Below are 12,519 nucleotides of genomic sequence, written 5' to 3'. Positions count from 1 at the left end.
TGTCACTTCATTCTTAAAGAGAACCATGACATGAGGAAAGAGAAAATTCAATGGCAAGTGAATTTAAGTGATTCAGGGCTGTGCAAAATTACCTTACCTCTATGGAGCCATCTGGGTCCACATAATCAGGGCAAATGGAAATGGCCCCAGATATAGTAGGAGGCCATGTCCTTTATGACCTAAGGTCTTTCCTAGGTCTCAGTAAGATAACTTTTTTTTACTAGGCAATGTACTAGTTAAGGGGAAACATTTCATAAAACATTCTTTATTCAATATTCATTAAGTAGCTATTTTGCAACCCACTTGAGTTCAAGTGGCATTAAAGAATAGTTAAGTATTTTTAGAATGACAAGCAAAATTATACTGCCAGCAATGAAAGAGACTTAATTCCATTCTATGGGCAGTTCCACATATCTGTTCCTATGAACCTGTTAATAGTTGAAAGTGGCGATAGGACAAAATTTTAGGAATTAAGTGACAGTGTCATGTAAGGGAGATCCCCAACTCTTGACTCCAGCAATACATACATTGATTTATCCCTGGATGGCAGGAAGGCAGGAAAGAAAAGAATTTTGTACAAGAGTTAAAATATAAAATTAATTGTATATAGCATTACAACCCTTTATTTTTATTTTATCTTTCTCCCAAAATAATTTGTAGAACATAAAATAGAAGAAAAACTTCAGCACCAACTTACCTATTACCAACTTACAACACTCCTTCAATTTGAACTCGTTGGGTTCCCTAGTTTTATCTTTTTAAATTTTCCCCCCCAGTTCCAAATTCTTTCCCTTCCCCTGCCACTCACTAAGAAAGCAATAATAAAGAAAACCATTACAAATGCATATAATCTTACAAAATAAACTAGGCATGTTTTTCTAAAGGCAAAGAAAAAATGCTTCATTCTGTAGAGTGTCAGTTCTCTGTATGAAAATGGATCACTTGAGTCCTTTAGAATCGTATTTATTATCATTCATTAACATCACTCATATAAATCATTCTCCTGATTTCTGCTTACTTCTCTATCAGCTCACTTAAAATTTTTTTCTGGTTTTCTGAAATCATCCCTTTCATCATTTATTACAACATAATAGTTCTCCATCACAATCATATACCACAATCAAAGCACATTCAAATACCATAATTTGACTAGCCATTCCCCAAATGATGGGCACCCCTTCATAAGGTGGCACCTCATAGTTGGTTTGATTTGCCCTATCAGGTGGAAATCATTCTAAAATTCTTTACTCAGACTCATTTCCTACTCTAGTAAGCACACTTTTATCTTCTTTTTCTTGCTAGTTTTTTTTTGTTTGTTTGTTTTTTTGCTGAGACAATTGGGGTTAAGTGACTTGCCCAGGATCACACAGGTAGGACATGTTAAGTGTCTGAGAACATATTTGAACTCAGGTGGTCCTGACTTCAGGGCTGGTGTTTTTTCAACTTCTTGTTCTGACTTTTAGCCTGATCCAAATTGCTCTTATCAAAGGTTACTAGTGGTCTCAGATGCACAATCAGACAGCTTTTTCAGTTATCTTGACACTATGGAGCATCTTCTCTTGGCTTATCTTGCTTTTATCACTTAAGTGATTTGTCAGACCCTATCATTTCACTCCTGTCCTCTAAACCTGAGTATCACTCAAAGCCCCCTACTGAGCCCTTTCCTCTTCTGTTTCTATATCCTGTGTGATCTTATTAACTTCTAACAGTTCCTTATCTCTGTGAACCTCAAGTCTATGTCCCAACTCTAATTCTATGCACTCTATGGTCCTTCTTAATCCACATTAACAGTTGCATGCTAGAGACATCCTGTGAAATGTCTTCCTATAAATCTCAAACATCTCTGAAAACTGAGTATTAATCAGCAAAGTGAATATTAGTAACGAGTCTTTTTTTAAAGCACAGAGTGGCTTAAGGAGACAGAGAAGTTGGGACAAACGCCTTAGAGATAGGGTCTAATCTGGAGCTTATGTTAGGGAGAAGGGGAGAGGATGCCACCATCTCTGGACTAAAAGCTGACAGAAAAAAAAGGCATAAGAATAGAAAGAAATGCCAAAGGATCTTCTGTAGCATTAGGCACATGAACAGCTGCCAACTGGCAGTTCTGTCGTCCCTACCCAGTTCTAGGCTGGAGAGCCATTGTACTGATGTAATGAACAAAAGAATAAGCACTGGAAGCTTATAGTAGCTCCGTAATGCTGATTACAGAAGTTTATGTAATCTCACACTAAAGAGAAGTTGGTACTTGCCTTGAACTTGGAGAATGTTAGAGAGGGAGTCTAGCAGCAGTCTACTGAATCAAGCGGACAATTCTGACAACCAAAGCCAGGCCAAAAACTTGAAGAAATCAAATCAGGAAGGCAGTAAGTAGACCTACTCCCAGATCATAAAACTTTAGAAGCACTAAGCAGCAACAGAACATGAGGACAGAAGCTCAGGTCAAAAATATTTCCTAGAAATCTGTAGCATTTAGCACTAACCCAAAATTACAAAGTCAAGAAAGAAGTAGCCTGGAAGAATAAGCAAACAAAAGTAGAATCACCTATCACCTATATAGCATCGCTCCTACCACCCATCCCTGGCATAAAGAGCTATTATGGCAACAAAGAAGCTCAAGACTTAACAAAACAACCTCCCACCTCCCCCAAGGGAAAAAAAAAGTCTACAAGAAAATCTTAAAGAAAAATGCTGCCCACAAGTAAAAAGAATCCCTAGAAGAGTTAAAAACTTTACATAATTTCTAAAAAAGTTAGAGCTAAAAACAATTACTTTAAAAATGAGAGTGGGGGGGAGGATAAGTTAAGAAGCTAAAGTTAGCAAAGATATGAAAAGTATATTGAGTATATGGGGAAAAGATTTAAAAAAAATCCTTGAAACTTAGAACTGACCAAATTGAAGAAAACTCATTGAGACAAAGTCAAAAGCCTGAAAAGTAGAATAAAATGCAAAGTATTTCACAGGAAAAACAACTGGCCTACAAAACAAATGAAAGAGTGATCATTTAAGATTCAACTACCTGAACATCATGACCAAAAACAAAAAGGCATCATAAAGCTCTCCAGATATGATAGTAACAATTCACCCCTCATTGAAAATTCTAAAATGAAAACTTCCAGGAATTTAACCAAAATTTAGAACTCACAGGTCCAGGAAAAAAATATTATGAGCAACTAGAAAGTACTAAGGATCCACAATCAGTATCACACAAAATTTAGCAAGTCATTATGGCAAAGAGTAGAAAGCCTGGAACAAAATCATATGTATACCTAGAATGAGCTAACCAGCAAAAATAAACATAATCTTGGGGGGGGGGGGGGGAGAGTTGGAATGGTATTAAGAACCCTTAAAAATGAGGACTTCCAAGCATTCCTTAGGTGAAGACCCAAGTTGTATAGAAAATTTGATATACATGCCCTTTTTTAAAAACCTCTCCAATCACTTGTCAAATCTAATAAATTTCCTCAATTATCTCACATAGCATAGCTGCCTATCTACCTATAAAGTTATCATTATAGTTTATACTTTCATTACTTGTCTCATGGATATTTGTAATAGTTTCCTAATTTAATTTCTTCTTTCTAGCCTTCTTTCCCAACTTATCCTTAAACAGCTACCAAAACATCTTTCCTAAAGAACGGATCTAATCTTATCACTTTTGCTGAAAAAAAAAAAGGAAAAAAAAATCTATATTATTTCTCTGATACAATAATATACTATAACATTACAAACATAATTGATATAAATAACATAGTAACAAATATGAAAATAAACACAATTGAAAATATAATAAAAATATAAATTCTTCACCTGAACATGATACTCTATTTTCACAGGGTTTTTCTTAAAAACAAAACGTATAAGAGATCAAGTAAAAAAAATAAAAATCTCTTCAAAAAAAAAATTTTTTTTGAGGAGGGTAAGGAGACAATGGTGGTAGCAAATTATAACTCATGGTGGGGGAGAGAAAGATAGCAAATACACACAAAAAATTAAATATCTAAATTATATTTATTATATAGTATTATTTACAAGTAAGGACTTGGGAAAAATTAGAGACAGGAAAATCTGTAGGTCTACATTTCAAGGTATGACCTCTGCCAGCCATTCAATGATACAAGTATCAGATCAGATTATTGAAGGGGTAGTGGGTAGTTGGTTTTATAAAACAAACAAAAAAATGCCCTATTATTCTCACATTAGTTTTCTTTTCTTAATAAAGTTTCTAAAACAGTGACTGGTAAAAATAGTGTCTAATCTGTTACCTTTACTTGTATCTTCTGAGCAATGTAAAGAGCTGAACCTAAGATGATGTGATCACAAAAATGAAATGTTCATTTTCCTAATAACTACTGAAAGATGCTTGAAAAGGGGACATAAAAAGTTTTTTTGTTCATAATTTTCAATTTCACATTTTTATTTTTCAAGTCTTTTGTTTGATATTGAATGTTATTATTACCTATAATCTAGTCAGTTCTATAATTTCAGGTCCAATAAAGAGTATTCCCTTTGGTTCAAAATAGACATTTATCCAGAAAATTCATTTTTGAAGTGTTTGGAGGAAACTTTTTTTTTGATTTAGAGATGGGTTGTTAAAATACTGGGAACTAAAACAACAAAGGAATCAGAAAAATAATCAGTTGGCATAGGCAGATACATACCAGAAAGTTCTCTCAATCACCAGATTAACAGAGTGTCTCACCAAGGTACTGCCAAGACTACAGTGGAAGAACTGAACTTAAAATTTCTTAGTCAAGAAAAATTTAATATAAAAAAATATAAAATTTGGGAAGAGGCACACTCACAAACAAGACATTAGGTAATGAAGTCATATTAATGATAGCAGACTCTACCCTATCCTGACTTAAAGCCACCTTGCAATTTTTAATTCCAACCTTGACAGATTTATTACTATTCCTCTTCATAGCTTTTCCAATCCAGTTACTACTGGCTCTTCCTGAATCTCATATTCTGTATCTTTCCTCTTTTCACACTCCAAGCCTTGAATTTATTTCCCTTTCTCATTTCTTAGAACCTTTATCTTTTCTTAAAAAGTTCACTTTAGTGACTTGGTCTTTAAATCTTCCTTGATTCAAATTACCTTATATTTACTTACATACACAGGTTATATTTTCCAGAGTGTTAATTTTTTTGTTTCCAATGTCAGGAAATTACTTACATTTAGAAGAACAAATGTTTAAATATATTAGCACTGGAGATTAGTACTCCAAATCCCTTACTTTAACTTAATCTTTGACTTAATCAACATGGTTGGTTCTTGGTTCTTCTAGTGATGCAGATCTCTATTAAATTGTTTGACTTAATCAACATGGTTGGTTCTTGGTTCTTCTAGTGATGCAGATCTCTAACTATTAAATTGTTATATACCACAATAATTTTTTGACCTGGTTTCCTTTCTCCCTCTAGTTATCCTAAGCATTGGTTTTATCCTTGGCTCTCTTCCCTAAACTTCCAATTTACTCTCTTGTTTCTTGAGAACAAACTTAAAATTGCATATATCTGAATTCATATCCTTTTCCCTCTGGGAAACAATGAAGTAGGTTTAGGTTCACAAACATAAGTTGTGTTCTAATTTTTTTCCCTCACCTGCCATATACAGGTTTTAAATCCTTATTAGTTTTTATAATCTCGCATCTCTATCCACCAGTCAACATGGCTCAGATACTCATAGCTTCTTCCCTAGAATATTCTAATAATCAAGTTAATCTCCTTTCCTTGCTTCTACCTTCTTCAATCCATCATTCACACTGCTGTCCAGGAACTTTTTCTAATTAATAGGTCTCTTCATGCTTTGTTCATAAACCTTTAATGACTCCCCATTAATGTTCAACAAACAGAAGGCAAACTCTTTAGGTAAGCATATCATCTACAGTACTGTCTTCTCACACCTTCACATATTCTATATCCTAGCCAAATAGGCTACTTCTGTAAATCTTCATCTTCTCTTATTTCTCTCTACCTTTATGTAAGAATGGAATACACCCTCAAGGGAAGAATTTATATGTTTAAGCTTCATTCCTTCAAGGCCCCACTCAGGCTTTAATCTTCAAGCTAGTGAGAAGACAATTTACTAAAGCCTCCAGGGATCAAGGCAGGAGAAAATTATCTCAGTTCTTCAATTTCTGAAGCATTTGACTGTTCTGGATAACTACAAATTGCATAGGTAGAAAAAAGAAATGGAAGTATGCTTAACATCAGAAGAAGAATCATATCTCACAGCAATAAATTATCAGACACATCCATACCTTGTTATTTATATAGTTACTTCATATCAGAATAATAGAATGTTATCCTTGACTAGAAAGCAGCACAGTAGAAATAATACTGACTCTAGGGTTAAGTGATCAAAATTCAAATTTTTTCTCCATTGTGCTATATAACCTTGGGCATATCATTTGTCTTTCTTAGACCTTAGTTTCCTCATCTATAAAATGAGGGCTGGACTAGATGAATTCTGAGATCTTTTCAGATTTCTACCTATGATACTATAATCTCAGGAACGCTTACACTCAGAGAGGGGGCAAATAAAATGTTACATGTTGAGACCCTCAAGGAAGTAATCCCCTTCATAATAAAAATGGTATTTAAGCTATACTTTTTATGCTTGAGGAGGAACTGAAGAGGAAGAGCTAGCAGGTTTGAAATACAAAGAACAGTTAGCATGGCTACGAAAGGTAAGCATAGAATGTATCTGAGTAGAGTAATCCTGTTTGGCTTGAATGCAGTTTGTGGAAAGGAGTCATAAAATAAGGATAATTCAATAAATCCATCTGGCACAATGGATAGAGCCTAAGACCCAAGTTCAAATATGATCTCAAACATTTCTACAAGTTTGGCCTTGGGCAAGTTATTTAACCTCTATGCCTCAGGGATAAAATGTAAAATAGGAGTAAGAAAAGCACTTCTATTCCAGGTGTGAGGCTGAAATGAAATAAGAATTATGAAGCACTTAGAAGCACTGTGTCTGGCATATAACGTAAGCTCTGTAAAAATGTTATCATCATTATTATCAACTTTCTGAATATTCAGTTGTTTTTTTCTTAGGTTAATCATATAGAACAATCCAAATGCTGTTTTTAAATGACAAGTCTTAAATTGTTAATTTTCTGTGTCCTTACAGGCAATAAGTTACAACAAATACTATATAAAACAGCTCATAGAGGCATTATTCAGTATAATGTAAAAAAAAAAAAAAATTCCTGAGATTATGCTGAAAGTCTGTTAGAATTTTTGCATCTATTTTTGCATTTTGCCTAAACTTTTGCATTTACCAAAAAAATGAGATTTCAACTTTTCAGGATTATGTAAAAAAAAAAAATTAGAAAAGAAAAATTGAAAATCAAGGTGGAGCTATTTAAAAAAATATGTAGATTTGTTGCATTTTACAACAATCTAATTTTTAATATATGAGGTATGTACTCATAGAATGTAATATATATCTATATAAAGGATTGGAGGAAACATTTGGGTCAAAAATGAAAAGACAAGTGTTTTGAAACTCAGGAATATGAATGAAAGACCCCTGCAATGAATCCTAAAATAAATGAATAACTACATGGATTTTATATTTTAAAATGTCCATTTGTGACAAATGTTCTTAATTCCCAGATAGGCTAATAATTTCATCCATGAATCCAATTATTATTCTAGTCTATTATTAATTCTTAAAAGCACACAGATACCTTTGGGCAAAAGCAAACTATATGAAGAACTGTGTATACATTTTTGGCAAAAAACACATGCTTAGTAAATATTATTTTTGACTTAAACTATTAACTAATGTGTCTCCATTCCAAAATTCATGATATTACCAAATTCATTTTAAAAGTAAATCACTCGTCCATTCAGTTTGGTATCTCTCCCACTGCCACTGCGTCACTACTTTGGGCTTTGGGTAAATCACTTAATCAATCTGAGCCTTCATAATTCAAATGCTTATTTAACAGCCCATTTAAGATTCATTCTAAGATTCTTTCCAATAGCAATGGCATTTCAAGTACCAAAAATAGCAATATGCCTTGCCTTAATTTCCAAATATGCACTAGAAGTTGAGAAAATTTTTTACAGAAGTGGGAAAAGTATTACATCTCCTTCCTTCTTGAAACCCATTTTTGTATAACATGCTTGTAATCCTCTCCTCTTAAGTGTTGAATGTTCTCATTAGAATTTAAGTCTTCAACTGTCTTGTTTGCTGGCTTACCATTTCTACTCAAAAATTTTAAATCTTGGAGAGACATTATTCTAACCTCATATGGGATCTTTCTGAAGTCTTATTATCCAGCCAAACTGGCATTCTCTGTTCATCATGTGTTCTTCTTCATTAATTCCATGGCTTTCTAATACTTGACTAATTAAGTAGTAAATGGTAAAGCACTTTCTCCTGTCCTCTGCCTCTTTCAGTGCTCAGTTCAAGCACCAACTTCACTGAATTCCCACAACTACTACTGCCCTCTCCTTTCCTAACTACATTTTATTTATTCTGTATCTACTTGTATAAATACTTATTGTCTCTGATAACATGTAAGCTTGGGAGAAGAGATTTGTGTATGTATGTGTATTTTTGCAAACCTAACAACTAGCATAGTGACTGGATGAACTGAGTAAATTTTTGTTGATTCAATACAAAAAATTCCTGAGTAAACAGCAAAAATCAAATTGAAGATAAATATGGAAGGAGAATTGATTTAAAATTTTTCTACCATTAAAAAAGCCGTCAGTGACCTGACTCTCTCCAACAATGAGATGATTCAAACCAATTCCACTTGCTCAGTGATGAAGAGAACCATCTACATCCAGAAAGAAAACTGTGGGAACAGAGTATGGACCACAACATAGCATTCTTATTCTCTGTTGTTGTTTGCCTGCATTGTTTTCTTTTGCAGTTTTTGTCCTTTTTTTGATCTGATTTTTCTTGTGCAGCAAGATAACTGTATAAATATGTGTACATATAGTGGATTTAACATATATTTCAACATATTTAAGGTATTAAACTACCTGCCATCTAGGGGAGGGGTTAGGGGGAAGAAGGGGAAAATTTGGAACAGAAGGTTTTGCAAGGGTCAATGTTGAAAAATTACCCATGCATGTTTTGTAAATTCCTTTTCCATTCATAGTGGTCACACTTTTCTTCTTCAAAGCTTCTCTCCACATTCTGTATCTCTCCAAATTGTTTGATAATAAGGGAACGTCTAAAAAGCCTCTTACTATAAAGCAAAAGAAAGAAATCTCTTGCAGTATCCAAACCTGATTGTAGCTTTTGCCCTAGCTTTGAAGATATTTCAATTAGTCCTTATGACATGAAGGGTATATGGCATGAAGGGTAATTAGGAAGAATAATTAAAACAGGACTTCAATCAAAAAAAAAAAAAAAAAAAAAGAAAAGAAACAAAATTCCCATTTAAGTTCAAGTTTCTTAAGAAAGCTAAAATGATAACCAAAAGAGACAGAAATTTGTAGAATTGGTTTTGTTTTGATTTTTTACTGGCAGGTGAAATATCCTAAACATAAGACAATTTTGATAGTTTTCTAATCCCAGTTGAACTCAAATATTAAAGTAACACACATGAGCTAAGAGAATTCAATATTGTTCCAAGGCACTTACTGAATCTCTATAACTAGATGAAAACCAGGACAAATTAGGATCAACAAACAGTATATAATATAAAAATAACCTTTGCATACAATTTACAAAATTATTACAATCTCTTTTTATCTCTGCTAACTTGTAATGCTGACAGCATGTGTCCAGCAATTTTAAAAATCCAAAACTATTTTCTAAAACATCAGGGCAAATAATTTACAAATAAGGTAGACAAAGATTTAGACCATGCAGAGATTCCTTACATCTTCTGTTAATATCTTATGATTCCAACTTTATCAAATTATATACCTACTTGCCCTGTACATATACAAAATAATGCATACATGATAAAACATTAGCAAAAGAGTAGTCCATAAACTCAATTTCTCATAAAAGTATTACTGTATTAACATATGTCTACAAGCAGCGTGTAACAGGGTTAAGAGACATTAAGGCAATAATACTTGAAGTTACAAAATAAATCATATGTAATACTTTTTCCTAAGTGTACAATAAGGCAGAGTAGATGGTCCCATTCCCTCCCTCCCCCAAAAAATTCAAATGTAATACTGGAATCCATTGTTGTGAATGTTTAAGTTTAAAATGGATGTACTTAAAAACCTTTATATCCTTTGTAGGTTACAATCAACACTGCTCTCTTAGAAACTGCTCAAAACTGCTCCCACCCACAATAACCCAATCTTTTCTCTATTTTTGGGGAAGTGAAATACATCAATCTGGTTTTCAGTGGCACTTGAATTTTCCAGTATAATTCTGTATATCCTTTGTTTCGCTGCATCATGTCCATTCTGAAGGTGGATCTCTTGGTCCTTTAGGTTTTCCACAACGATTACCAAAACCTACAGTCAAAATATAGAGAGGATAAACTTTCAAAGTTTTGAAGCATATTATTTACAACTATCTTACTCTGCCTTTATCTTTAGGAACACAATTTTCTATAAAGAAATTTTACATTAAAAAAAAAATCCTCTGTGGGGGCAGCTAGGTGGTGCAGTGGATAGAGCACCAGCCTTGAATTCAGGAGGACCTGAGTTCAAATCTGATCTCAGACACTTAACACTTCCTAGCTGTGTGACCCTGGCCAAGGCACTTAACCCCAGCCTCAAAAAAAAAAAAAAAAAAAAAAAAAAAAAATCCTGTGTCGGACCTAACAAAAATATTTTATTCAATCAAAATACAACTTGAGAAAAAAAAAATAATAAATTTGATACTGCTTCCAAACTAAAGTAAAACCATTTCAACAATAAATATTTTTCTTTGTTCATTCATTCTGATGGGGTATATTCATTTAAGTATGCTTTCATTTATTCCTCGATTAATGTAGCAAACACTTATTTTTAGCTAGTATATTAGAACTCACATAAAACACTACCACACCAGTACAGGAAAGTTTGGCCTTCTCTCTTCTTTCTAATATATGCTGCTTAGTTATAAATTTGGGGAGGACAATAATCGATAAAAGGTAAAAACAACAAATTGTTTAATGGAATTATTACCAATATCCGTGGCTTCAGCTGGACTTTCTGAAATATGATCTTTGTTACCTAAAGTAGCGAGTAAACATTCTGGATTAGTCTCTATCTCATCACTCACTATGGGATGATCTAAAAGACAAAACAGAATAAAAATTTATTAGCTATAATCATTTGTAACATTCTGAATTTAGAGCTCTAATAGAAATAACAAAGGAGATTACTGAAATACCCAGGTAAACGTAAGTATACTCTGAACAACACTATGTGTTTCTGAAAGTCATGTGAGCATTAGGTGACTATATATCTTGATATGAGCCAGTTGTTAAATTTTCCAATATTATATGATATGGTCTTCATTTTTTAAATTTTTCTTAAAGTGGGGATAGGGATACAATTATGGTGTACCCACAGCAACATGGAAAATAAAACAACTAAATTTAACAGGAGTTTTAGGTTTCTATAGCTGGATGCTTAAACCATGCTATTTCAAGAGCATTTTCTTTGTAATCATCTATTCAGTTATTTTATGAAAGTGTGGTAGGTAATATGGATATAATGGTTAAGTTGAATCTAAATACCTGGGTTTATGTTTCAGTTTATTATACATGAACCTTATTATACATGACCTTGAACAAGTTACAACTTATATAAATGGAGAACATTTCTAAAGTCTTCTCCAAAACTAAATTTGTGATCCTAAGTACTTAAAGGGAAGGGAATAAGTCCTGGACCTGTGATTTAACTGGTAGAGTTAACAACTGTCAGGTAAGAAAATCCCTGCTTATCAGTGAAAGTCAGCACCTTATCTTTAAGTTTGAGACAGGGTTAAGTGACTTAAGGTGTGTCACAGTCTGTTTCAAAGGTAGTTAAAATAATCACAGCTTCCTGGTTTTAGTCCAGGTTTCTATACACTATGCCACACTATGTTTTCTTTATATACTTCTTTATTTAACACAATAGTTCACACCACCAAAAGTAATAAAAAATAAAACCTATAAATATACTGAGTCTAATGCTAAATGTTTAAATTTAATTTAAAGTGTAATGCCTTGTGTTTTGTCCTCCTAGACTTTTAATGCCTTGTGTTTTGTCCTCCTAGATTTTGTGTTGAGATTGGCGTTTGAAAAATGGATGTCACAGAATTAATATCCAGGAAGATGGTACTCTTCTTCCAGAAGCAATTCTGGTTCTGGTTACAGACAGGTTTCTGACTACACAGTGTCTGTAGGATGATAGGTGTAAACCCTACTTGAATTATATTTGATGCAAAAGATTTTTGGCAAGTTTGTTCTTCAATATACCATAATATAAGATTTCTATACTGTTTTTGACTTATATGCAGAATCTGCTTAAAAGCTAAATTGTAATGTCTAGGGAATATAAAGTTGGGAATCAAATTTTTTCTTTTTAACAATTTTACCTTTT

The 12,519-nt window shown here is 33.1% G+C and overlaps 1 protein-coding gene and 1 long non-coding RNA gene across 10 annotated transcripts in view; one reads left to right on the top strand and one right to left on the bottom strand.

Annotated features, from left to right (window-relative positions):
• The window catches only part of LOC141543369 (uncharacterized), a 41,482-nt gene extending 29,115 nt beyond the window's left edge, over window positions 1-12,367 (top strand). For both annotated transcript variants that reach the window (XR_012482427.1, XR_012482426.1), the window contains one exon: window positions 12,194-12,367. This is a non-coding gene — a long non-coding RNA (uncharacterized LOC141543369). The remainder of the gene's footprint in view (window positions 1-12,193) is intronic.
• The window catches only part of PTPN12 (protein tyrosine phosphatase non-receptor type 12), a 76,272-nt gene continuing 73,229 nt past the window's right edge, over window positions 9,477-12,519 (bottom strand). For 5 of the 8 annotated variants that reach the window (XM_074268468.1, XM_074268465.1, XM_074268464.1 and 2 more), the window contains 2 exons: window positions 11,116-11,223; window positions 9,477-10,458 (listed from right to left, as the gene is read on the bottom strand). In XM_074268468.1, the coding sequence (XP_074124569.1) occupies window positions 10,397-10,458; window positions 11,116-11,223 (170 nt within the window). In that variant the 3' untranslated portion in view covers window positions 9,477-10,396. The remainder of the gene's footprint in view (window positions 10,459-11,115; window positions 11,224-12,519) is intronic. The other 3 variants (XM_074268469.1, XM_074268467.1, XM_074268466.1) reach the window with 1 other exon arrangement.

This window comes from Sminthopsis crassicaudata, chromosome 5 (genome assembly GCF_048593235.1).
Source record: "Sminthopsis crassicaudata isolate SCR6 chromosome 5, ASM4859323v1, whole genome shotgun sequence".
NCBI lineage: Eukaryota > Metazoa > Chordata > Mammalia > Dasyuromorphia > Dasyuridae > Sminthopsis > Sminthopsis crassicaudata.
This window is presented reverse-complemented; position numbering and strand designations above follow the sequence as displayed.